General features: G+C 41.1%; 1 protein-coding gene across 3 annotated transcripts in view; it reads right to left on the bottom strand.

Annotated features, from left to right (window-relative positions):
* myo1b (myosin IB) overlaps nucleotides 1-26,630 on the bottom strand; it is a 64,895-nt gene that overhangs the window by 4,167 nt on the left and 34,098 nt on the right. Inside the window, exons 5-27 of one of the 3 annotated variants that reach the window (XM_044365052.1) lie at nucleotides 26,051-26,155; nucleotides 24,609-24,655; nucleotides 22,129-22,192; nucleotides 19,870-19,968; nucleotides 18,729-18,832; nucleotides 15,812-15,959; nucleotides 14,813-14,931; nucleotides 14,125-14,211; nucleotides 13,914-13,979; nucleotides 10,891-10,995; nucleotides 8,962-9,024; nucleotides 8,476-8,676; nucleotides 7,923-8,149; nucleotides 7,247-7,447; nucleotides 6,224-6,317; nucleotides 4,964-5,113; nucleotides 4,774-4,842; nucleotides 4,584-4,670; nucleotides 4,068-4,154; nucleotides 2,872-2,958; nucleotides 1,929-2,015; nucleotides 426-500; nucleotides 113-247 (exon numbers count right to left, since the gene is read on the bottom strand). In XM_044365052.1, the coding sequence (XP_044220987.1) occupies nucleotides 113-247; nucleotides 426-500; nucleotides 1,929-2,015; nucleotides 2,872-2,958; nucleotides 4,068-4,154; nucleotides 4,584-4,670; nucleotides 4,774-4,842; nucleotides 4,964-5,113; nucleotides 6,224-6,317; nucleotides 7,247-7,447; nucleotides 7,923-8,149; nucleotides 8,476-8,676; nucleotides 8,962-9,024; nucleotides 10,891-10,995; nucleotides 13,914-13,979; nucleotides 14,125-14,211; nucleotides 14,813-14,931; nucleotides 15,812-15,959; nucleotides 18,729-18,832; nucleotides 19,870-19,968; nucleotides 22,129-22,192; nucleotides 24,609-24,655; nucleotides 26,051-26,155 (2,507 nt within the window). The remainder of the gene's footprint in view (nucleotides 1-112; nucleotides 248-425; nucleotides 501-1,928; nucleotides 2,016-2,871; nucleotides 2,959-4,067; nucleotides 4,155-4,583; nucleotides 4,671-4,773; nucleotides 4,843-4,963; nucleotides 5,114-6,223; nucleotides 6,318-7,246; nucleotides 7,448-7,922; nucleotides 8,150-8,475; nucleotides 8,677-8,961; nucleotides 9,025-10,890; nucleotides 10,996-13,913; nucleotides 13,980-14,124; nucleotides 14,212-14,812; nucleotides 14,932-15,811; nucleotides 15,960-18,728; nucleotides 18,833-19,869; nucleotides 19,969-22,128; nucleotides 22,193-24,608; nucleotides 24,656-26,050; nucleotides 26,156-26,630) is intronic. The other 2 variants (XM_044365053.1, XM_044365054.1) reach the window with 2 other exon arrangements.

Below are 26,630 nucleotides of genomic sequence, written 5' to 3'. Positions count from 1 at the left end.
ACGTCTATGACTGAAATGCTGACATCGTTCTACTAGGCATCCGTCTACCAGATACAGACGATATTTACTTTGACTGTATAAATCATGAAATGACAGGTTATTTGTGACCGACCCTCCAGAGGTGGAAGATTCTCCGGAGCTCTGTGTGGACTCCGTCCAGGAAGAGGTAAGGCCTGGAGGGCCAGCTCTTGTCTATGGGTGACATGGAAGGCAAGTCCCTCTTCAGTCCCAGGAAGTACTTTTGCATCTAGAAAAAACAGACACAAGGGAATCTAGTTTGATTTCTCTGAATGTAGGGGGGTAACTTACATTTTTACTGAATATTGAAAAGAACAACAACAAAATTCCTTCACTCATACATCATTGTTTTCAGTGTTTACGTTTATTCGATTAAGCTTTCAAGCAAATATTCAAGTTCTACTTACAATTCTCTGGATGGTGAACTCATAGATCTTCTTGCCTGCATTTGCCCTGAAGAATTTTCTGTATTCTCTGCGGACCTGTTACAGCAAATGAGTAAAAAAAAGTAAACTGTCAAACACATATTGTCACCTATTACTTTGACGTGAGGCGGGAAAGAAAGGGAAGACACTGATTTACACAAACAGCACACTAGAACAACAGACATTTGGTTAGTCACAAACACCAAACACCTGGAACAGACGGAGTTACCTCCAAGCTGCTGAAATTAATTAAAATTACAATGATTGCTTCAAATTAATTACTGAAAACTCAATGATGGTTATGACACATGACCTTCATGCTGACTTTAATTGCACAAATTGAGTTGTGAACAGGTGCACTGTGTACTGTGAGGTGCAGGCTGGTCAATTAAAATGATGAAAAGATTAACACGGCAACAAATGACCAGTGCGATTCTTCTAAGACCAAGCAGACACGGAACACAATCAACAAAACGTCAGACACACATACTTTATATGCCAGAAATAAGAGGTGAAACAAATAGTGTTGCGTACAGAAACGGCGCTGCTTTACATGAGGGTTAGTTGCACAGATAAACAGGACAGAGTAAGATGTTAAGAAAAGAACAGATCGGAAACAGACAGACAGCCTCTGCCATGTCGGTCAGGGTGTTGGTTTATAACTGAAACCCTCAAAAACCAGTAAAAAGCGTCTGTCCCTAAATAATAAGTCATTTCATCTGAACTATGGAATTACAGGAGGATGTTTAGACTTAACTGTTTTACCGTATCCTCTAGTCAGAGTTTTCTAATGATAACCAGTAACCAGGACATTGTTTCATGTGTGATTTTTCAGTGTTTTGAGCAATGACTGGTGGGAAGAAGTCTCAAAACCTCTGCAAAGAAAAACCACCAGGTTAAACTGAAAATGTTCTTTTGTTTTCAGAGATCAGAGTTGTTGTGTTAAATACATTTCTCTGGGCCGTATTGGTGGCTCAGGGATAAATGTTCAAGGACAACAAGTCCTGCAAGTCCCACAAGAAAGTCACACGAAGGCGAGGGGATTAGGCTTTCTATATAGAAGCAAAACTAGGGGAAAAACTGTAGCAAGAAAAACAATACTTGACTCTGATGTAAATAAATCTACGTCTGTTCATGCTATATTAATCTTTGTAAAAGTATAGTTCAGTGTTGATTATGGACATTTTTTTTACTGTTTTGATGGTGGGAATATTTAGTCAGCGAGTTTCAACAAGAGTTGATGTAATAGATCAACTGATAACCACATGTAACAACTTGTTTCTCAATGTCTTTAACCTCTGGGACATTTGTGTCAAAAGCTGCACACAGTTTGAAACAATGCCATTATGAATTAAGTGTGATCGCTATACAAGGCAGAGACTGGCTTTCTGAAGATAGATGATTGTGGAGGATGAGGAGGGTCAGGGGTGTTGAGTGGGTGGCAAGACGTGATGGTGATAGCTGCGCTGTGGGGCTGGTAGGTACCTTGAGTCCCTGCCAGTAGGCCCAAATCACAGCGACAGCATGCTTACGCCTGGCTTCTTCCTTCAGTCTCCTCAGCTCCCTGCGAGCCTGTTCAGGGGGTGGGCGGGAGGAGACAAGGAGCGGGAAAAAATGAAGCAGGAGAAGATGAGAGGAAGAAGAGGGAGACATTCTTTTGCCTGAGGTGAGCAAACATCAAAAAACACACATACACACACACACACACAACCACACACACACACACGCACACGCCCACACCCACTGCACTCAAACCCTGTGTGACCATCAAGAGACTGTAAAAAGTACAGCTCTTCTATTCCCGCCTCCAGAAACGAACATGACACTGTGGGTCACATGAACATTTATCAGGGGAGTCTCTGTAAGGGAAACAGACTTGGAGCTTTTTAGTGGAACTTTGAGTGAAACAGGAGAAGAGCAAAAGTCACAACTCAGGCAGCAGAGGTCACCTCAAAGGATCCAAACAGTTCCATCTAAAAAGACAAACAGTACTGCAAGACGAAGAGAAAACATGCATTAACTACACAAATAGAAGGAAATCGTGCAGGGAGAGCAGGCAGCGTGCAGTGGAGAGGCATGGACCTTGGATGAAGGAGCTGAAAACACATTTAAAAACATGACCTGGAAGAGACTTGTCTGATGTGTGTGTGTGACTGTACCTTCAATGACATAGGACTGTAACTGCAATAACAACTGTTTTGCTTCTATTCGTAAGACTCCATCCAGGGGACGACAGTCTGAGTGTATGTGAAAGGGTGTCTGGTACTGCCTTGCATCATAAATGTAATGTTTAGAATGAGGTAAGCAGACTGATGGATATATGTTGAGGGTTTTTTGGGGGTGGGGATGGGAGGGGTGGGAGTGGGTGGGTGGGGGTCGATGGAGGCGGCAAGTCACGACAAGTCAAGTCAACAGGCTTCCCAAATACCTTGGTGCCCTGCCAGCCGGCCCAAATGACCGATACGGCATGTTTATTCCTCGCCTCCTCCTTCAGCTGACGCAGCTCCCTCCGAGCCTGATGAAAAGCGGTGGCAGTTGTGGAGGAGGTTAATTTCAATGGAAATCAAAAGTTAATTGTCCGCGGTGAGATACTGCGTAGGTGTAAAAAAGCGTTATGGAGGAAACATTGACGAAAGACAACAGAAGATGTCAAGAGATGGGACACCGTGTATTTAAACATCAACATGCCGGTTGAGTGCTGCTCGTGTTTTCTGCCTCTGTATTTTGTTCATGTTTTTGACGGAAACTTTTATTTATTTGCTGGTGTGACAAGCTGGATTATTATTAAAATTATCTAGAGCTGTGTAAAAATGTTGACGAATAAGAAGCCTTGTTTACTAAGAGCAAAGTTCTCATACAACACTGAATAATCTTATATGCCATCTATAATGAGCCTCAATTGATAGTTATCAGCGTTATGAGACCTTGAAATAAAATATTAATTTTTACAACAACAAAGGATATCTGAAATGATAATGTAGATGCTGATAAAATAATGGTATGTTATGCGTGGAGACGACAAGTCGAAGTGGCTGTAATTATACACATATGCTCGTTGCCATCATATTGTCATTATTCCATGCTTGTTCGTAAGAGCTTCTCTGTGTTTTGTTGTAGGCATATCAGTTTACTGAGAGTCCTCAACATGAGCTAGGGTAAAGAATACAGTGAAAATGATCTGTGTGGTGGGCAACAAATTATAATAAACACATAATAAAAGAAAAACATATTAGATAGAAAACAAACTAAAGACAAAAAAAAAAAATTCAAAATATGTGAGCCATGTTAAAGGATCTCATTGTAGCTGCTTTTCAGAGATAATTTCGGTTGCATATGCCTATGATGCCATGACTGAAAAACAAAACTTAACAACCACAACATGTCAATCTGCAAACTTTCAAGACAATCCTGCATGCGCGGTTAACGGCTACAAAACAGAAAACAGAACAAAAACAACAATAAGGCACAATATTCAGGCTAGTGGATAACAGAAGGACCGGGATTGGGGTTAATTCAGAGGGGCAGCTACTCTATTAGGCACTTTCAATGAAATGGGATGGGATATGGTGAACAGGGATGACAAGACAGCTGGGACAGGGACACACTACAGCTGGGTTGAAATACCTTGGTTCCCTGCCAGTATGCCCAAATTACTGTCACGGCATGTTTATTCCGCGCTTCTTGTTTTAGACGTCTCAGTTCCATCCGAGCCTGGTGGGATGCGGGTGGGCGTTAGGAGTAAGACAGGTTGTGAGAAGGAAAAGGATCGAGAAAGGAAAGTGAAAAAGGAATGGGGCGGGGTAGAGAGAAAAAAAAAGAGAAGAAGAAGAAGAAGTGGCAGTTGTGTGATCAGCAAAAAGAGGCAGGATTAAAGGAATACAGCAGAAAAAAAAAACACCAAGCATAGAAAGATTTTTAGAAAGGAACATAATTTTTGTAATAAAGTGGAGCCATTAGCAGGAGCATTGCATGAGATGAAGATTTATGTAGGAAATACTGTTAAGTCTTCAAGAGTGGTCTTTTTTTTTTTTTTTGCAACATGAATAAAAAAGCCTGGATCAAAGCCAGGCTGATGCTCTGTCGAGGTAGGCTCCTCGCTCTCTGATACCCCCCCCCCCCCGCACTTTAATGCATCAGTACCTGGGTGCCGTGCCAGTAGGCTGCGATGGTGGTTGCTGCCTCTTCACATCTCTTCTGATATTTCAGCTCTCTCAGGAGTTTGCGGGCCTGGTGGAAATATTTTAATGTTGTTTATGTCATGATTTCCGCATTGCTTCTTGCATCATTTTATTCTGAACAAAAATGAATACACAGAGAGAGAAATGCGCACCTGCCATCCTCTGGTGTAGGACTGCACCACAGTGGTGGCGCTCTTGATCTTCTGGTATTTCTTTTGTTGCTGTGAGATGAAAAAGGAGTAGATAAGATATTAACAACACTTCATATTTTATCAGTTATTTGTCTTTTCAATTCTTGCTAGGTGTGTATTTTTTTTTGTTTTAATTCCACAAGAGCCTCACTGCGTATCGACGGTACCACGCTGCCACCACGATCTGACTCTTTTTCAGCAGCAAGAAGTGGCTGCGGCATTTCCAGCCGCGGTAGATCTTCTGAATGAGTGTGGCCAAGTCTTGTAGGCACTGCCTCCTCCTCTCCTCCAAGAAGAAGAGCTGCAGAGAAGACAAGAGAGAGAAGAAGACAACACCCTTACATACAGTGCAGAGGGGTTTCAAAAGACGGTTTTCTTCTGGGAAGTCTTTTTAACATCTGTAACACCATCATGGAGAAAGCAAAGTTTATCTTTATAGAATTTTTTTTTTTTTTAATTTTATCATGGCAAATATTGATTCAGTGATATCAAGAACAAAGTCCAATCACCACAATCATCACATTTATTGCTCTGGTTTACGGCAAGACAATAAAAAATTACCTATTAACTTATCTTTATCAGGGGGTGTGAGTACACCATTTATTGTTCTGCTGTAAACTCATGCAATTGGTTCATCTGCTGGCATAGATTCTCGGGTCATTTGATATCACCGCTTGAAAATACATGTAGAATTTCTCAATGCCAGGTCGTCTAATCTTGTTTGCACATTAACCTGAATTTAATCAGCGTTGTGTCTAGATAAGCAGGAGATGCCACATTAGTTTAGGCAAGGTCTCATTATTCTTTGTTTTCTAATAAAGAATTTCTCAAAACCTTGATGACAATTAAACAAAAAGGTGTGGCTGCATTGGATTAACAGCCAAAACAAATATGATCTGGGAATATGGATTAAAATCTGCTTTGTTTAGTGCTTTTGCAGCTGGCAGATACATTTAATGGAGATAAGTTGATCAGACAGAGAAAGCAATTAGAGGGGGGAAAACAAAAAAATTCTCCCACTATGAGATCATGTTATTCCAAGCTTTGTTTGGTCTTCTGCAGGGTGGGGAGAAGGTCCACTCAAATGCTGCAGGCTTGAGGAGCCTACGAGCGTGGAGTAAAGACGCTCATTTCCCATGTTAGATGGGATGGATAAGTGAAACCATGTGTTTTCAGAGTGGTGGTTGCATGCTAATTGCTCAAATGGGGGCTCGATGTACAGCCCACCCTGCTTTACAAACATCTTACTGTGAGAAAACAGGGCGGTTGAGCACACTGGATTCAACCTTTAAACATTCAAACACAGCTTGATCTACCAGATCAAGCGTTTAGTTGATACACAGCAGATGTCAAAACTGGAAGAACATAATTTTAGGGATATAAATTTTGTGTTTTACTGTGTGGTTCCTACCGTTCTTGGGTTCCTGATGAAGATCTTGGAGCGGCCGTAGGAGAACTCTTCAGTGGGGACCTGAAGGTCAGACATCAGCACCTCTACTCCTTCTCTGTGGGAAACCAGAGGAGTCAAAGAGGTCATTGAAAGCACCCTTCACATGTCAAGTGGTTATAAACAACACAAGCACAAATGTATAGAAGCGGTAATAAGAATTTGGACACGTAATGGGCACAAATGAACAAGGAGAGAACAGAGGAGAACAGCATGGATTACAAAGAGTTTAGGAAATGGACAAAAAAATGATAAAAAGAAGATAGCAAAATATCTACAGAAACATGTGGGAGGAGGGTATAAGGAAACCACACAAAGCACTGACGGATGGCTGAAAAGCACAAGATAGGAATCAGTGCTTTTACCAGCACAGTGGATGAAACATGCAAGTCTGGCTGATATGGAACGGAGGAGACAGATAAGGATGAAATGTCTCAACATGTTGTGGTTTGGAGGAAATTGTCAATGGTGAACAAGTGGTATGTGACAAAACTGCTACTAGATTCTAGGAGGAGGCTAAGAGGACTTTGATGTGTTGTGTGCATATTACTAAATATGTATATGAGATAATAAAGTTATAATCATCAAGGCGAACACTATGCTTAATAAAAGATATACAAGTTAGTCTGTTGGGTCAACTAGTCTTATATATAAATCTTGGTTTATCCAGGGAAAGTCTTCTGAGCTGTTTTCCAGTAACAACCTGCTTCACATTCACACAGGTCCTCACAATCACACCTGGGAGCTGACCGCTCCAGCTACAACCTATTAGCGCTGGTCACAGAGTCGGTCCATCAGGAGTAACTAGAAGTTCAGTGCCTCGGTTAAAGACACCTGGGAGTGTGCTTAGTTTCCAGTGTCACTATTTTCTCACCAAAAACCTCGGCAGGATTTGTTCTGGCAACCTTCCAGTGACTGGGCCCCCCCCACTCTGCTCCCCTCACCTGCCGCATAACTTAACTGCTTCGGAGTAAATATAACAATTACCTGGCAGGCCCTCTCCAATGGGGCCAGGTCTTTTTGCAGAGCATTTTGTAGCGCTCCAGGCAGGGCTCGTAGGCCTGGCGGAAGGCGTACCCTGCTCTCCTCACACGGACGTTCTCCATCAGGCCCAGGTAGCGCACCTGATGGCGGACCAGAGACTCGGTGAAGATGTGGGATGCCTTCTTGTCGTTGGGCTTGATGCACCTGGGCGACAAGACGAGAGGTTAGACTGTTGTGATGATCTGATAACATCCTTTTATTTAAAAATCAGATATGGGCTAGCTATTGTTTTTCCAGCTTATTCAAGATTGACAGCATATTTGTCTTGAATCTTTAAGCATCAGAAGCACTTTAAAGACTTATTATGTCACAGTGTGGTTATGCCATAGCTGATGTCAATAATACTAAGGTGAAAAAGACTGTTTGGGGGGAATTATACCTTGTTTTCTACTCATCAAATGGTAGAATGGGGGTTTAAAATGGTAATGGATATCAGTAATTATTGCATGGGAGGTTTGTGTCATTTTCCATTAAAGCACTATTTTTGGGGCCAACATTTTTAAACAATAACAGAAAATTTCTCTCTCTCTCTCTCACACACACACACACACACACAAAACATACTCATAATATCCTAGACTGACACAATAATAACTGATATACTCTCTGTATAAATTACCGGATGTAGTTCGGGTTCTTGGTCTGCAGGTTCCTCATCAGCGTCCCCACGGATGCTTTGAACTGGAATCCAGCAGTTGGTGGTCTCTTCAGGTTCACTTTGCCTGGGTTGCCTTCAGGGAACAGCTGTTTGATGAGGCTGTGGTTGGCCTTGTACATGGCTTGTGACAGGTCCCGGTATAACAGGTCGTTGTTCTTATCTACAAAGCCCTCGGCACGGTACAGCACCTTGATACAGACAGAAGAATGAAAAACACTAAATTACTAAAATGAATTTTCTTTTTATTAATTCATGAAAAGAGGAACAACTGAACAAAAAATTTAAATTATGCATACTGGCTGCACACTAAGCATTACACCTTTCTCCATTTGTTTTGTGATCCTTCACAGTTCACTGATGCCCATTTCTGCATCATGGATAATACCATCATAACATGACTCTAATCTCTTCAGTGTTTTTTTTGCATTCTCTTAACAACTGTGTATACATTAACAACTATAAAGCATTTCATCTGAAAAGTCTTCATCATTTGCTGTAGACTCCTGTCCGGTACCTTGCCAGCGTAGTGCTGGATGCGGAAGCAATTGTGTGGCAGGCTGTGGTCGGTGAGAAACTTTGAATTCTTGCTGAGGCGGCTCTCGAAGTGCTGGTGCTCAGCACAGATGGTGTTCAGTTTGTCCAGGAAGGTCTCATCAGTGACTGTCCCAGGCCTCAGGCACTCCTCGTCTAACATGGCCAAGATGCCGTTTTGGTTCTGGGCAAAGAAATGTGCACAGACATGAAAGTGGTTTAAATTCACAGTAATAAACAGTTTGATACTGCACTATAAATGTAACAGTATTACTTTGTGAAATTGGCTTTTGACCACTGAAAAACACTTTTATTAAAAGTGCTACAAAAGCCTTTTTGACCTGGGTCAAAATGCTGGAATAATCATGCTTCTGTTGATGATTACTTTCAATTTACAAGGCCAGACTCAAAATGTGGATTTATGCTGAGTTGGTTTGTGTGGTTTCTCGGGACTGAGAAACTGACTTACATTCTCAATGAGGTCACAGATAACAGCATTGTTGAAATATTCAATGTTGGTCCATTCGATGCCCTGTAACAAAAGAAATTAAGGTCAAAAGATACAATGGCTTTTCTATCTGGAGCCAAAAAGAAATATTTTCCACGTCAGCAAGACCCACGCAGGAGTGAGTGTGTGATGAGATAATCTTGAACGTCCCTGTGTGTCAACACAACACTGAGCACCTGGTCGTGTATCTAAGGAAAGAAAGTTACTTAATTAAAGATTGATCTCATCGTTAACTCTGTAAGTACTGTAGACTACGCAGCAGTGCTCCACAGACAGCTCTGAACAGTTAATAAGCCAGAACTAACAGTACTGGATGTACCACAACACCACATGATGGCAAAATATATAGTATGACCACCTTCCAACCTTTTGAAGTTAGTCTGAAGAAGCCACAAATGATGTCCATCATCTAGACAACCAGAGTTGTTAAACAGCTCATTTTCACAGGTGCATTTTCTGTTCCTATAGCTTGAGAAATTTGTCATTTGTGCCCAACAATGCTTCATACAGAAAAAAAAAAGTTATTTACATTGCATTAACAAGCCACGCTCCACGTTAATAATGATAAAGAATCAGAGCTGGACGTTTATTCCACTGGTGATTGCTTCGCAAAATAATGCAGCCATCAAAACATCTACAGCACGTTCCGAATGAGCGACCAAAGTGGCTTTTAGCAAGTCTGTCTGGCATGGGGACAAAGGAAGATGTTGTTTTGTCCACAGCCTGACTTTGAAAACGGAAAACAAATGGTGTGTCTGGCCGGCTAGATAGTGGCTGTGAATTTATCTCCGATGTGTTTCTCCCTCTTAACTAAATCCTAATGAGTTTTGCATTGTTATAAGTTGAGGTTACACCAAGTCTAGACAAACAGCACTGACCTGACACATTCATACAAATTGACACATTTTTTCTAATTCTTTTAAATGAGTGGAGGAAAAACAAAAAAAGAAAACAGTTCTATGGTTAGCCGTATTTGTCTCTGCTGTGCTGGGTCGATGTTATATTCTCTCTCCTGCTGCGTCTCCATCTCAGTTTTACTCGTGTCTGTCTCTGAGTGAGGAGAGAACATAAAGCTTTTCTGAAGAGGAAAACATTTTCCATCCAGCCCTTTAAAAAAAAAAAAAAGGCCACTGCTCCTTGAAAAAAAAAAAAAAACCCACATTGTCGACCTTTAATTCACAGCTCCTAAAGGGTTGGGAACATAGCTTCAGTTGATGTAAGTAATGTGACAGATATTTTGAAGGGGGGAGGGAAGCAGGGAAGGTGTGGCTTAAACTGATGGGTGATCAGCCAAATTCCTGATTGGTGGACCTCCCCTCCTTTCTCCAGGCCTCTGTGGTATTTTCCCATGCAATATACTGGACAGAGGCCAGAAGCGGAATATCATTGGTGGTGGTGTCAGTAGGGAAGGGGTGTGGGGGTCACCGCTGCAGCACTCATACGCATAGAGCTTTAAAAACAAACAGAGCTTAAAGGCCCACAACGGGGAGTGTTTACTCTTGCTCAAGTGAGGGATCACTTCCGTCGCAGACGATCCACAGAGGGAGACGGGGAGAGAGAATAAACTGCGTGTGGCAGAAGATGGAGATGGGATATAAAGACATATATGAATTAGAAATGTGTTTGGGTCGAGGTCAAGAATGCAAATTTAAGCCAAAATAGCATAAGGAGGTTAAACAGATGAGTGACATGACCAGGTTGAGATCATGCTGCGGGGCCTGCAACGATGAACTGTCAGCTGAACAAATTGAGTGCTGACATGTTGAACGATGTAAATGTACGGTTGCAGGTGACAGAGTGATAGCAGGGCTACAGGCTGGGCTCGATGGGCAATTTATCCAAGTGTGCTACTCTGCTCTATGTGTGAATGTTGAGTATACAAAAACTTACCTCTCGGACATACTCCTCCTGCTCCTCACGCAGGGTCAGCTCGATGAAGATCTGCTGCAGCTTCTCGTTGCAGTAGTTGATGATGAACTGCTCGAAGCTGTTGTCCTGTGGGAGCAGCGGCGGGAGGAAAAAACGTATTAGTTTCAGCTATTGTTAATCGATAGGCTGAGTCCGGATGTGCCTGAACTCAGTGTTATGTTATTGGATGAAATGGAAACTAGAATCTGTTACATTTCTGAGCTTGGTTCTTGTCATTTCTCCTGTAATTCACAATTTACAATTACAAAATGCACCCTAAAGGTTGTATTAAATCTTAAATGTTAGGGGTTGTTTTTTTTCCTGCACCATTTTCTCATTTCTCTTAGCTGACTGAAGCTTCCATAAAACTTTTTCACATCTTTGTCCAACTTGCTGTTTATTAAAGAGGTCAGTTGTTTGTGTGCAGCGGTCCAGTGAGGACAGCTTGTGTTTACAGATGTGAAAACATACTTGCTAGACCGTCTTCGGTCCAGCGGTCAATCCAGATTTTGTATCAGCTCTGGAGCGGGGATGACATTTTTCCTACATCCTCAATGATTCTAACTCTCATGGAAACATTTGCAAACTCTAATGCATGGCCAGTTTTAATTAGAATTTTAATTAGTCTGGCAGAGCTTCTGACGTTACATTCTGTTAGAACAAAAAGTCTCAATACGGTGGATTCTTGATGGCATATAATATCAGTAATAATCCAGTTTGAAAAAACTATAACCTGCAGCTCTTCTTCTTCTACTTGACGATTTGCTGCCTCATCACTTTGACAACCATTACTGAACACACGTTTAATCAATCTGGACAGTTGACAACTGATAGCAGTAAATCTTGCTGATGTACGCTGATGAACTTTTATGATAAACCTTTATCAGGGAAAAAAGTTCCTGTAAACGGTCATACAACATCGTTAAACATTGATGGAGTGTTAACCATTTGAAAACCTTTTACTCCCAACGTTACACAATTAATATTGTTGTCAATTATGACCCGTTGACGAGAGAGTCATGCTTCCTGGGAGATCTTATCGTGTGCGGGGTTAGGTTAGCATTTATTTGCTAAAAGACACTATGGCGGTTAGAATAGCGTGTTTAGTCCAAGAGCTTGTAGAGTGAAGGACACGGCGAGTTTTTTCAGTGATCAGGAAATGGGATCGCCACAAGGAGATCGGTTATTCATTTTAAGACTCATTTCCTTTAACTGAGAAACCACAGTCGCCTTCACCCCTAATAAACACACACAAACACACACACACACACTCAATAGCATATAGATACATGTGTATACCCAAGTGGCAGCAGACAGCAGGCTGAATTATGACCTTGTGCTGTTTTATGACCAACGGTTTACAGCAGCTTAAGGAAGTAATCATCTTAAAACTACATTTGAAGACAATGGGATCATTTCTCATAAGTGTGTATTCCCTTGTCACAGGGTAGGGGAAAGTCCCTCGATTTAATATTTTGCTTTTCTAATTTAACCTCAACAACATTTCCGGAGAAAAATGTTGGGAGCAAAGACTGATTAAATGCCATACTTAAGAAGGAGCACTGGCCCTAAATGATTTTATAAATACAAAAATTTGTCTTTTAAGAAGAATCTCATTTGGATTTCTCTCAATTTATTATTATGGCAAACATATGCAATAAACATACTAATCATGATGAAGTTGTCAAACCCATGTTAAGAAATTGATTTCTGTGCTGCTCTCAGTGTAGTATTAGTGTTTGACAACCAAAACATCTAAAGCATCGGTCTAATATGTATCTATTCAATAGAGCTGCAATACACTCTGTTGCCAGTTTATTAGGTATACGCACAGTAGCAAAAACTAATGAAGTCTAATGCAACAGCCCTACAATAAATCCTTCAAATTTACATCAGGTGGACAAATATTTAACACATATTTAAGCCTCCAGAATGACCACACAGTTCAATCAACATCTCCTAAAACTGTTTCAACAGAAGCTGAGCAGTATAACCTTTAGATTTATTGTGGGGGCTGTTAATGTATCAGATCACATTAGTTTTAGCCATGTGTATGCCCTGATTCAAATGATGCAAAGGCGTCTTTAGCGTGTTTTCAGCCGTGTGGCTTTGCTGCGCACCAGGAGCACCCCCTGAATTGTCTTTAAAAAAAAGAGGAGCTGAATTAAGATCACAGCATGCACACTGGCACAGCAAAACAGGCTGGTGCAGGTGTTACTTACTCCATCCTGGTGACCAAGACACAACACAACAGTCAGAGGAGAGGAAGGACTTGAGAGTGAGTGGAGTGAACAAGCAGGGATATGTGAAAGACATGAACATATGGGGGTGGGGGGTGGGAAGGGTGGCTGAAGGCATCAAGCAATAGGACAAGAAACATTTATTCCATCCCCATTTAGTCTGTACAGTGCACTCAAACTCTCTGACATGTGTTTGCATGCACATGCTCATTTACATGCACCTGAACCAAACAACACTTGATACTCAAATGTCTGGTGCTGCATCAGTTGCTATGTATTGAACATAATGGTCAGATTAAAAAAAAATATAAAAAAATATCAAAATATTGGTCCACTTGACTGTTTTTGTGTTTTGTTTATTTTCTATGTGGTTGGCAACATTACTAAGGTATCCACTATGTACTGTTTACTATGCAATGTCTTTGATATTGTGTCCATAACATGTTTATGATGTCTATGATAAGTGTGTATTCATAAGTGCCTTGATGCTCTGTCCGTTTTTCCCCACTGTGAAATGCTGATTTTAGTGTCGGAATCACATCGCCACAAAAAATGATTTCACTCCTGGGAGCAATAAAGCTGAACTAATCTGATCTGAATATGGTTTTATCAGCTCTCAGTTCTTGTTGATAAGCTCCTCACAGGTACGCCGACGCACATGCAAGCAGCCTGGGGAAAATTCCTTTTAAAAATGTGATAAAAAAAAAAATGTTTGGTGGTCAGATTGTGGCTTAATCGAGGTTTGATCTGGCCATTTTTTCTTACCTCAAATATCTCAAAGCCATAGATGTCCAGCACACCCATGACCTTGTGGCGAGTTTTAGCTTGTGCCTGCAGGGAGACGATATTGTCAGTATTAGAAATAGAGGAGGATAGTGGTGTACTACCACTTCAAACTGTCATGAAAAAAAAAGGAAAAATAACAGAATAACTAATTAAATCAAATGAAATAACTGAAATTCTGCACATCACTTACTTTTATGCTTTCATTGATCCTTGTAACTAGCCAGCTAAAGAGACGACTGTAGAGATTTTTGGCAAGGGCATCGCGGGCGTAGTAGGCCTGTGAGTAAACACACAATAATCCTGATGAAGTGAAAATGCAGCAACAAAGAGAAAATGCATCAATTCATTTTTTACTAACTAAAAGTGTGTATTTCTTCTTTGCAGACCTAATATAACAGGGCTGATAACAGGAAGTTATCGCTTGAATTTCCAGCAAGTCAATCATTTAGGAAACACAAAAAAAAATAACCTTGATAAACACAAACACAGTGAAGATTAAAGGGCAACACCGACTGCATGGTAACATTATTCTGGAGGTCAGGGTGATTCTCTGAACCATTTCTTCTTCTGCTTTTGGACATAGGGCCCATGTTTACAGCCTCCACATTATATGAACACTTCTTAACAGTCTGAGTGAACTCACTAACCTCTAAAATATGACCTACATTTGAATTTCCAGAAGGAACACTGCTCATCTATAATGGAGGGGTTTTCGTAAAATTGACATGGATGAGAGTCGGCAGCCGGCGGAGGAAGTCAGGGGGAAGAAATTGCCCTTTTTATGCACTGTGTGTGTTTCTGTGTGTGTGTGTGTGCATTAATGTCAACAAGGAGCAGGAAATGCAAGAAATGCATATAACTGTAACTATCCCTCTGACCTGGGCAACGTTCAGGGTAGTGGACACTTTCTCCAGCTTAGCCTCTACTGTACGGTAGCTGAACGCCCTTTCCAGCACTGACTGTTCGATGCCCAGCAGCTCACACATCTCCTTCAGATCTGCAAAAAAAAAAAAAAAAAAAAAAAAAAATCACACACAAAAAAAACCCACTGACAATGAACAATTTCTGCTTGTGATCCATGTTGTTATTCTATATTCTATTGTGAATTTAAACTTTGTGAGCAACCTGTTTATCAGGTTTATTTATTCTGTCCTCCTTTATGTTAAGCTTATGCTCAGATATGTTTTTGTAGATATAGATCACCACTTGTATACTCCACTGAAATTTGCTCCTTTGTTCTGATGGAACATTTTATCAATGGTTGCAGTTTAAAACCTCCTGTAATAATATGCTAAATACATACAAACATAAAACCATCTCAATTTATGCTCATCTTCTTAGCAAGCAACATGCTGCAACATGATCTCAACAAGACGGTCTTTGAGTCATATGAAAAAAAACCAAAAAAACAAAAACACAAATGTGTTTTCTCTGCAAAACTGTCAGTAAGGACAGTGAAACTGGATCATTCCACTGTCCTGGAGGAAAATATGTAAATGCAATATTTGCCTAAAGAGAACAGCTGTGGGAGTGATAAACACAGCTCTTGTCACGCAAATCATAAAACACAAATATTTGGTGAGCAGGACTGCAGAGGAGAGTGAAGCAGCCAATAGGGGGCAGTGGCTCAACATCAGGTCAACTGGGCCTGTGGGCCAAAGGGATTTTGTGTACAATTCACAATAAAGCATCATAATAATAACACTATAATGAAAAAATTAATACAATTATAAAGCTCTCCTAATTTATCTTTTCATACCTAATTATCCAGACAGCACAGTTCTTGACTACCATGCTGCTGAATCACTTCATTCAGGGAGGAAGTTAGTTGTAAAAAGGGACTCTTTTGCTTTTTGTTTGCTGTCCGTCAAACCCACCGTTTTTGTCTTTGACGCGGCTCTCGTCGGTGCCGTTGCAGCGAGACTCCGGCTTGAACTCGATGTTGCCGAGCTTCAGCACGGCGGCCACCAGCTCCAGCACCGACTGCACCTCGTCCTCCATGAAGCCCACGATCTGCATGGCATTCTGGGAGGGCAAAAAAAAAAAAAAAAAAAAAAAAGGAATGAGTGAGTCACTGATCAGCTGTTGAATCCTAAAGGAAAACATGGGCACAACGGGAACTAAGCTATAAACGTACTGTGATGGTGTCTATGCAAACACAACGGTTTAATATGACTGAAACATTATCATTGCAACCTGACGGCGCTGTCACTGGTGTTGTCATGGTAATCAGGTGACAAATGAGGATATACATGTTCAACACAAACGTCTTTTGCAGGCATAAATTCCATCTTATCAAAGACATCACTGTCTAAAGTTGTATTTGTAAAAGATTGAATAAGACAGAGCTGCAGCAGTCAATTAAATGTGTCAACCAGATCTTAATTTTAACCTTTAATTCTCCAGAGCAGTCTCTTCACACCGCATCTCTTTTCTGAGAGACCTCAGTACATTTAATATACATAACATATAAAAAAAAAAAAGAGCAAAGAAAAAGGAAATGCAAAAACATAACACATATAAGCTCAATCTATTCATAAAAAAACACTACATTTGCACAAAGTAATAAATAAACTGTTTTGAAGTGAATCCCAGTTTATCACACTAGTGCCAAAATATGAAACAAGTCCCTTCACAGAGCTGACAAAACAGACAATGAACTCAAGTGCTTGAGATGATTGTGTTATAAAAACCCACAACCACAATCTAGTTTGCTGTGGTACTCCACTCCAAATTCTATTGTTGTGACAACATGTATCTAAAAGTTTAAATGTTTTAAGGGGGGGGGGGGGGGGGAAATGTGTGGCCATGTTTGGCAGTAAGAGAGAAGGCCATGTGGAGGAACTCATTGTTTAGTGAGAATGTCCGCATGTGTTTCCGCTGGTGAAATACAGCTGTACGGGGAATACTGTAAAAAAAAAAAAAAAAACCCAACAGGAGAGGGGATGAGAAGCAGGATGTGGTGAAACACGGGGAAACGAGAACAGTAGAACGTAACACAGACTGCAAAAGGCTTCTACGGTAGCTTGAGTGGAGCATGCTGGAGCAGGGACTGATAACAATAGAGGTCGGGGTAGAAGGGGTCTCTTATAGACACAACATCCTTTGTCTCGCCATTGGTAAAGACGAGGAGGAGGAGTGGCGCTGCACATGCGGACGAGAGATCCCGCATGTGTAACTTTATTCAAATACAAATAGGAAGCAGGTGAGGGTGTTTTTTTTTTTTGTGGTGGATTTCCCCAACAAAGCTCTGCTGCCCCTGCGCTGTTGTTTTGATATTGTATTAAATGGTGCGCATGAAATTTCCCTTGTTTAATCAATACAAACCTGAAGTTCAGGTTTTAAGTTCACTTTCGATTACAGATTCAGTTCAAAGTTCAAAGCGTTTTGCAACAGGTGGGAGGAGAGTTTTCACAATTTTACAATCGACACTTTAGTTAGTTTGTTATGTTCGGGAGATAAGGAGTATTCAGACCGCCTCTAACCTCTGTGCAGCGTATTGATTAACTCAGAATTATGCAACAAAAGACAGTCGGTGCTGAATGGTAGTGGGGCGAGACGGCGCTTGTGTGATGAGTGAGTCATTTGCGTGCGAGTCGGTTGGTGGTTTAAAAAAAAAACAAAACATTATCAGCACTTTTTTGATAAAGTGAGACCATCTCTATCAGGTCTCAGGTCTCAGGTTTCAAGTGGGATACTTTAAGTTTGAGGTTGTGCTTATGAGAACTGTTGGGTTTAGGTCATATTATGGCTTAAGTTTAACATCATTAAAGTATAATATTATAATATTCAGGTGCTAAAATGCACATTGATGTGTTTTTCTTGCTGTGATTGATCGCTCCTCCTGTTCATACTGGCCATTAAGACATCCCTTCATAATGCACTTTTAATGTTAAGTGATGGGGGACAAAATCCACAGTCCTCCTCCTGTGCAAAACGATTTAAAAATTTGTTTCAAGCTGATATGAAGCTTCAGCCGTCCAGATTTGTCAAATCAAGTCATCGTCTTTCACAGTTACTTTCTGTACTCTTTTTAGTGCCAAATTCCTTCTGTTTGTTACTTCCACTGCAGCTGAACAGGAAAACACTGTCTGTCCAGCCACAAATAGGGATTTTTTTTTTTTTTTTTACTAAAAATACTGTAACTCAGACTGCTGAAGCCTCATATTATCTTCATATAAACCTTTAAAGACATATTTACTCAAAACAAGGACTGTGGATTTCGTCTCCCATCACATTTTCAGTACATGTGGAAGAGATCTTCTAATGGTCAGTATGAACAGAAGGAACGATTACAGCGAGCAAAACCTGTTTCACTGTTCATATGGACACCTGACTGGTGTTTTAAGACGGACTTGACAAATTGTGAATGTATCCTTAAAGAAAAACATGTATGGGAACCTGCTGGCTAGATTTAAGACCAGAGGGGATTGTTTCTTTGCTGTCGGGGCACCTTAACTCTTTAATGATCTGCCTGAGGAGCTCAGATTCACCAAATCAAAACTTCTTTTAAGTCATTTCATAAAACAAATTTGATTTTTTTCTTTTATGCGTGCCATCTTATTATGTTTTATACTCTGCACTTTAGATTGTTTATCTCATGTTTATCTAAAGAACTTTGTAACATACTGGTTTTACTGGTGTCTGCCTTTTGATTTTATCAGTAACTCTGTTTTTATTGTTTGCCGTCTGTGCGAGGCGCTTTTGTAACATTGGTTTTTTGAAAGGTGTTATACAAATAAACTTTACCATTATAATCTTTATAATGCATAAGCACATGCAGCTAGTACTCACTCTGACTGTCCTGAAGTTGGCTGCATCATCCAGCCCGTTGACTACAGCTGAGTCCAGGCTCAGGTAGTTGTACTTGCTGAAATCCCGGTCCAGCTTCAGCTTCCCTGTCACACACAAACCATGTGGTTACCATTTAAAAACTACAATTGGTCAAGCGGCATGGCTGAGGGCGATTATTTACATTAAATGCAAGGGTGAGCAGGAAAGGTAATGCGTTTACAGACCTACACACTCACAGCTGGGAGGTGCCTGATAAAAACCACAATATTGTAATGATGTAATCTGCTTCTTTAAAGTACCTTCTAAAAAAAAAAAAAAAAAAAAGCACTTCATGGCGCAAAGATTCAAATGGGTGATACCCTGGAACTAATTTATCTAACCCCCAGGCCATTGTCACTTCAAACATAATTTCTACACAGTATATGCACTCACTGGGTTACTGCTGTGAACATTATTCTGGAAGATCAAATAGCCCTCTTAAAAGCCCTCTATGTAGTAGCAAAGAAATCCATTCCTCTCGTGGGTGCATGTGTCGAATTTCATTAGCGGCTGCATTAACTACAGCTGAATCAAGCCCCTCTGATGTGTGTACTCTGGAGTGAATGACCATTACATTGTTCTCCTGTGTTCAGGACATAAAACAATGCCCTCTGTCCGCAGAAAAGTAAATAGAGGGAACAGGTTTCACGGCCAGTCTTTGTTCTCTGCGGTGTTTGTTAAGCAGGAAGAGTGGGCCCTTAATGCATCAGCAATGTGTTTTTTTACCCCAGCTGCATAGGTTACTTCTTTACACAAAGACTGGTGTGTTGCTGGCTTCGGATTACAGTTAGGTGGATAGAAATGAAATGAATAAATCCGAAACCCAGAAATAAGGTGACTCAAAGTGCACGGTCAGGTTTTCCTTCCATTCTGGTGTGAACGAAACCAAAACAATGAGAGTTAAAAGGTCTAGTTTACTCTGAACATGACTGCTTGCGAGCCACTGTTTTGGTTCAGTTTTAATTTATTACTTCCTGTGTACAGATGTGTGTGTATATAACTGCACACTATTTAGAAAAAAAAAAAAAAAAAAAAAAAAAAACACACACACACACACTCATGCTTCCGTTCAACTCCAATTTCCAGTATTAATACGACTTACTGAGTGTGTCGTCAGAAGCTCCAGACAGGAGCTGATAAAAGACGTGGAAGTTCCTCTCTCCTCTTGGCTGTTTCACCACACGTGACTTCTCGAGCAGATCTAAAAGAGCGAGGGACGACAAAAAGGAAACAATGACACACGATGACAAAAAGTCCGTCCCTAACAATAGTCTTCTCTGGAAATGTTTGTGCAGTGGGGTATTCTTGAGTAGTAAATACATGGCTGACCCTGTTATAATAAAGTATTAAGGATGCCCAACATCTGTGTGGAGCTCATATGGCTTCTAACCATGTATTTAAAGTTGCCATGGTGACCAAGTCAATGTTGGTAAATATTTGCATGTGTATACATGCACACGCGCTTCAGGAAGTGTATGATGAAGAAACCGCACACAGCTTTCCGACCAAGTGCAATAGTACCTGATTAAAAAGGGGAACCGTCATCTGTTCACCGCATTAGGCTGAGTATGATTTAATTAAAGACCAACTACAGAGCTCAGCAGCTGAGGCTGCTTGAGATCCTCTTCACTGCCGGGTTTGGCTGGATGATAGCGTTCATTTTTTCTGGTTAGAAAACATCTTATTTTAGGAGACTCTGGAGTTTATGTTACGCTGAAGTGAACATTTTGGAGAAACATCCACATTAACTGCCATTTTAAAAGATGATCAAATTTCCAGCCATAAAAGAATGGCTGCTGGCTTTGCCAACTTTCAGACTTCGCTTCAAAAAAAAAAAAAAAAAAAAAACTGACTCTTCCAGTCAGTCGGTGCTGAGAGGACAGAAGTGCTACTTTACAATACTTCTGTGGAAACACTACAAGCACCTAACTAGAGAGCTCTGTCCAGAGACCCGGGGTTGTCAAGAGTTAGTGGCAGATCAGGCTGAATGTGAATCTGTGGCACCCGCTGCCCACCGATGACATCAGAGGCTGTCGGAGAGCCAGCGCATCAATAATAAACAACATCCAGGACTGAGTGGCTGCCAACAGCAATACAGAGCTGTGATGAAAGAGGAGGACAGAAAAGAAAAAACACCCCTGAGGAGCCACTTTATGTAGATAGCTGTCTGACACCTTTTTTGTGAAAAACACAAGGGGGGGGTCAGCGTAGGGGGCCAACAAAGAGTTTCAGATTATTCTACTCCTAAGGGTACTAAAGTAATCTTTCACCTTGTGTCCGGCAAAACCGTTCAGTCATCTTTTTTTATTGCTTTTTCGGGGGCCACAGCTTCCCATTTTCTGCAGCAAAGCATCCTGAATGCCATTTATTGTTTGCTCCGTTCAGAGTATGTTCCCCTCTCCCTTAGATAAGCAAACACACATTAAAGTAGCAATGTGGGGACAATATCCTGTTATGTTTTGACTAAAGGAATTGGCTGTTTGGCTGCCAAAACACCATTACCACCCCGTTATTACCAAAGCTACTGAGAATTGGCTTTTTTTTCGAAAAATACAGCTATCTATTCTCAGTTGTAGGAAGTACTGATGACACCGAGGATCTACATCCAAGCGGAAATAATGAACTGGGAGGTTAAGAGAAATTCCTTAAGGTCTGTCCTGCAAGAACTTCCTCATCCAACTGTCTAGCCAGCCAGCCAGCCAGCCAGCCAGCCAGCCAGCCAGCCAGCCAGGCAGCCTCTGTCTGAAGAAGTCACATGTCAGTGGCTCTTCTTTACAGACAGTCCCTTGTATTTGACTAACTCAGGCCAGCAGACAGAGGTTCACTTGTGTCTCCGCCATCAGCTCCGCTCTTTGTTTCCGTGACCTATGGCGGGGAAGCCGGCGCAGACAAAACAATGTGAACAGAGGCAAGATAAGAGCAAAACAGAGAAAAAGAGCGGAGGAAAGGGAGTCGGATAGGTGAAGGGCTGAGTTTTGTTCAGTCTGCCCCCGCAATATGTTTTTAGTGAATTTCTACTGACAACAAATAGAAGATGGATTGCTCTCTGGTGGTGTTTTTGCAAAGACTTTGGCTACGAATGACCCATGTAGGAGGATGAATTATATGGAGGTGCAAGAGAGCAATCTGAAAGTAAGCTATGCTCAAAGTAGAATAACTTAGATATTTAGTTTAGTGGTGTTGCTCGAGACGGCGAAGCAATCAGTGTCCGGTTGATGAAGGATGTGACACGAGAGAGAAAAGTACTTGACATGATAAAGATTAAGTAGGAAATATGATGTGTGTCATTTCCTGCGTTCACAATTTCAGATGTCTTCAAATCTTTAATTGGTGAGGGCATTTTCATCCTGACACTACTCACAGTTGCTGATGACTCCACCGAGAGGATCCCCTTTGAAGTCGAACTCAATGTCCATGTACTTCCCCTGTTGAACAGAGCACGACAGTTAGAACTGAAAGTAGGTATAACTCTAACTCTAATATACACTGCGAGCTCGGCCCGAAGCCAAACTCATGAGCTCAGTTCAACTTCACAAGGGGAGGATCTCTGAACAAACCCATTCAAGTTACGATTGAGGCGACAGCTGCCAATCATAAACACGACTTGCTATGAAATAACTAGCCTCTATAGGAGGGAAAGACCCCCCCCAACTAATGCCAGTTTTTTTTTCCCTCTAGTGTAGGACTTAAACTATTTCAGGCCCCTTCTCTCCTTCTGTCTGAAATTTGGGAGTTAGAACAGAGAGTTCTGTGTGTTTCACCCTCTGATGTATTAATAGCAGACAGGTCCTCAGAACTGGCCAAGCTCTACTGGTGAGTGGGCTCCAGCCAAACTCAATAAGTCCTCTGCACTCAGCAAAATGAGAGAGAGAGAGGGAGAGAGAGTTTGATTCGTAGGTTTCTGATAAACTGATTGAGCTCTGATGAACTAGTGGGGAGGTCTGAGGTCCTTGCCTGGAGGTTTATGCCAAGGTTACCTAAATATAAACAGATCAGGGGCATAATCCTTTATAATACTCTCTGTTACAACTGCGAGTCCGAGCACTGGCGTGTATTCGTAAGTACTATGTAGGTAGATGATTAAACATAGTGTGAAAAAGCATGGTACTGGCTAGAATAACCATTTCCGTTATAACCACCAAACAGTCATGTGATGGAAGTTCTTCAGTCTAGCTGAATCACTCACTGGTTAAATAAAACACAATACACGTTAGAAAATAAACACAAGTGGTAGCGCAATCGGGGTAATTTAATGTGATGAAATAAGGGAGGAAACCGAACCAGGCTGCCCCCACCAACAGCACTCTGAACTGCAGCATCACATGACACACACACACACACTGACCAAAAAGACCTATTCTAACACACAGTCATTAGAGAAGTAGTGGCTGTAAAAACGGTGAATTCATTTTTTCTGAGTGTCCCCCTTGAAAAGACTCTTTGTAATATCAGAATTTGATCCATTGGGGTCTATTTAAGTTTAGGAGGAGCTGTATCATTAAATTACTTCATGCTATTTGTGTGTACGGGGGAGCCAAGAGGAAGTCAGCCGGGCCAGAGGATGCTGACAATCCTTCATGAGAATGAATGAGATGCCAAGTTGGAACATGGGATCCAATTTTTTTTATTACTACATCCATGATCGGGCCTCCCTGAAACCTTTTAGCCAGTAAATGTGTCGAAATACTTTCTTCGTAAAATAAAAAACGGAAAACACCCTGCCTCCCTTCATACAGTCACTGCCTGGAAATGTCTGGATTTGTGTCTGTCCGTACAGAAAGCGAAGCAGACTTTGAATCATTCTTAAGATGCTATCTCCATCTTCCATTGAGATCAGATGTCTTCAGATTACTCATCCTAAGACCACAGTAGGTTGCACAGGTAATCAAGATAGAAAACTGTCTGAAGCTCGACTGATAAACAAGTTCATTTTTAAAAACGATTGAGAAATGAACATAAAATAAAACTAAAGAAAAAAAAAATCAGTGCAGCCGTGCCAGAGTTTGCTTTCTCTTTGGTTAGAGATAAACTGATTTCTTGGTCTGTGCTGGCATTTGGCCACACTGTGCTGCTGATGAAAAGCAGCGTACTGTGTGTCAATGACTGTCTTGTATGCTGCATGTAAAGAACATTTATAAAAGGCTATTTCGCATGTGTCTGTGCAATATATCAAGTATAAAAGGCCTGCTAAAACTGAGGCAGTGCGTGGAACGGTGTTCTGCACAGATCCAATTGAATCTGCGCTGAGTCCAATTCTGAGGATGTTATTTCATGTATTTTTCGTGTTGCTATGAAACATGTACTAACATGCATCACTTGCCAAGGACGTGTGTCTACAGGAAACATCGACCTTGACAACTTGTGAGCTTCAAACCAGTTTTGTATGTGTAAACACCTTCGGGCTTTTGCTTTAACCATTAAGATGTTGCAGAGGCTGTTAACTGAAAAAACAGGACTTGTGTCCAGGTGACACCTACACTGTTATGAGTGAGTTATTGATCCTGCTCAAACTGAACAAGGAGAAGAAAACTAATTTCCAAAATATTGTAGCTCCTACGTGTTCAACTTAATGGAAGACAGAATCATGCGAGTACGTGAATTAGTAATTCTCACAGTAAGGAAATGACAAGAAATATAGAGGGACAGAAAAAAATGCATCGCATTAGGAAACAGCGGGGCTTATTATGAGGGAAACAGAAAAAAAACTAGAGGACAATACTGGATTATTCACAAGCATGAATTAAGTCTGGATGAAAACATCCAAGCTGTGCATCATAATTAGCTAATTAATCATCTAATCAAACGACATTAGCATTTATTAATCCTAGAGGGGATACTTACAAATCTGGAGGAGTTGTCGTTCCTTACTGTTTTGGCATTTCCAAAGGCTGAAAAAGGAGGAAAACCATAATTAGCATAATAAAGTACAATAAAGTATAATTTATGCTAATCTGTCTGGTATATAGTTGCAGCCGATGATATTAAAAAGACAGATCAAATCTTATTTACGAAATATCGCAAACCTTATTTAAATGATCCTTAACATTGTGTCTCACTCCGGCTAGCTGTCAATCATGTTAGGGCTGGATGTCAAAGCCATTTGTACTGATGAAGCCCCATAATTCTGTATGGATTAAGCAAAGCACTGGGGCTTTCCAGGCTTAGGATGGGATGAACCTTGCTGTCACGCCGCATTCGAGTCAGAGTGCTTCAATATGTGCCCACGTTTATGAATAAACAATAACAAACATGATGTTCAAACACAAAGTATGATTTCTTACGTGTGTGAGCACCTTAAATACATCAAACACATGTGCCTCTTGTGTTATGTGCATAAGGGATCCTTTTTAGAGTAATATATAGTATCCAGGGCCTCTCCGTTTGCTTCCAACCACATTTCTACATTAAAATGCTATTAATGTGTCATGCATCACAGCGCTATTAGCATAACTGCTTAATTGCTGATAACAGCTGATTAATGTGTGTTTAAGTCTATCGTTAAAGTGAATGTGTGGGGTGCTAGCCTGGTACAATGGCAGCTGGAGGGGCGAGAGAGACAGAGAATAACGGAAAGATAAAAGGGTAAGAGGAGTCAGGGCGAGAAATGAAAAGAAATAAAAAAAAAAAGGGGTGACGAAGAATGAAACTAAGATTCTGAAAGAGAGCGAAAGCAAAACTGAGAGTCGTAGAGAGAGCCTGACATAGATACATTGTGTATAGCTGGTTAACTGTGCTCCCCTCTCCCTCTTTTTTAGCGTTAGGGCAATTAGATCTGCAGGAGCTAAGCTCTTGCAGATGTGCAGGGTTTTCTGCAGCGACTCAACCCAGGCATACAGCTTCATCATTCATGGGCATTTCCTGTCCACTGCCCCCAATTAAAATACAGCTGTTCCGGTGGCAGCACTGAGCTGTGAGGAATGAGACAGTATGTATGTGTGTGTGTGTGTAAAATTCATGATTCTGTGTTTCTCAGTGTCTATATCCTATATCTAAAAGGTTATGTTTTGTAGTTGTGTGAAATATAGTGCTCAATAGAAAATTACTAGAAGTTTTGTGGTGATAAAATGTATCTTTATGGACATAATTTACTCTAAAACCAAGCTTAATGATCAAAGATTGTTATAAAATTAAACTCTGATAAACACTAGTGCTCAGTGGGTTAAAGAGGTCACTGAGAGTTGCAACTATACATCTGTATCTTGCAAATTTTGGCAAAGCACGGCCGCATTTGGAAGAGCCTTTTGATTTGGGAGCAGCTTGAATATGCAGAGCGCTTCACTCACCCTCCAGCACGGGATTGGACTGCAGCAGCTGTTCCTTGACCTTATTCACCTCCTGGCCCTTCCCACACACCGCTGCCACATATGACATCACCAGCTTACTGGCCTCTGAAACACACACACACACACACACACACACACACACACACACACACACACACACACACACACACATTCAGATAAATATTAGGTCAAAGCTTTTGCTAGACATAACTGAAGAACAAGTGCGACATATCCACCCATCTCACCACTCCCCATAAAATCCCCCTCTTACATCATCCCCCCTGACACCCATCCAGACAGGGTGTGCATCAATCATTTGTCTGGAGCAAAAAGGAGGAGGCCTCATTTCTCAAACCCCAAAATGAGGACCCAGTTTGTTTAGTTAGACGATGACCATTATTGCATCATGTTATCATCATTAAAAACAGAGATTTCGCTGAGAAACAAGAGGATGCGGCGGAGAAACATGACTTCGTTTAGATCTACAGAGATGATGCCTGTTCACACACTTTTATTAGAAGTGAAGCTGATCTGAGAGACTTGTGTTGTGAGGGGAGCGTGCTCCCCAAACATAATTTTC

Source organism: Thunnus albacares, chromosome 11, assembly GCF_914725855.1.
Source record: "Thunnus albacares chromosome 11, fThuAlb1.1, whole genome shotgun sequence".
Taxonomy (NCBI): domain Eukaryota; kingdom Metazoa; phylum Chordata; class Actinopteri; order Scombriformes; family Scombridae; genus Thunnus; species Thunnus albacares.
The sequence above is the reverse complement of the archived record's forward strand: the minus strand, read 5'-3'. Positions and strand labels throughout refer to the sequence as shown.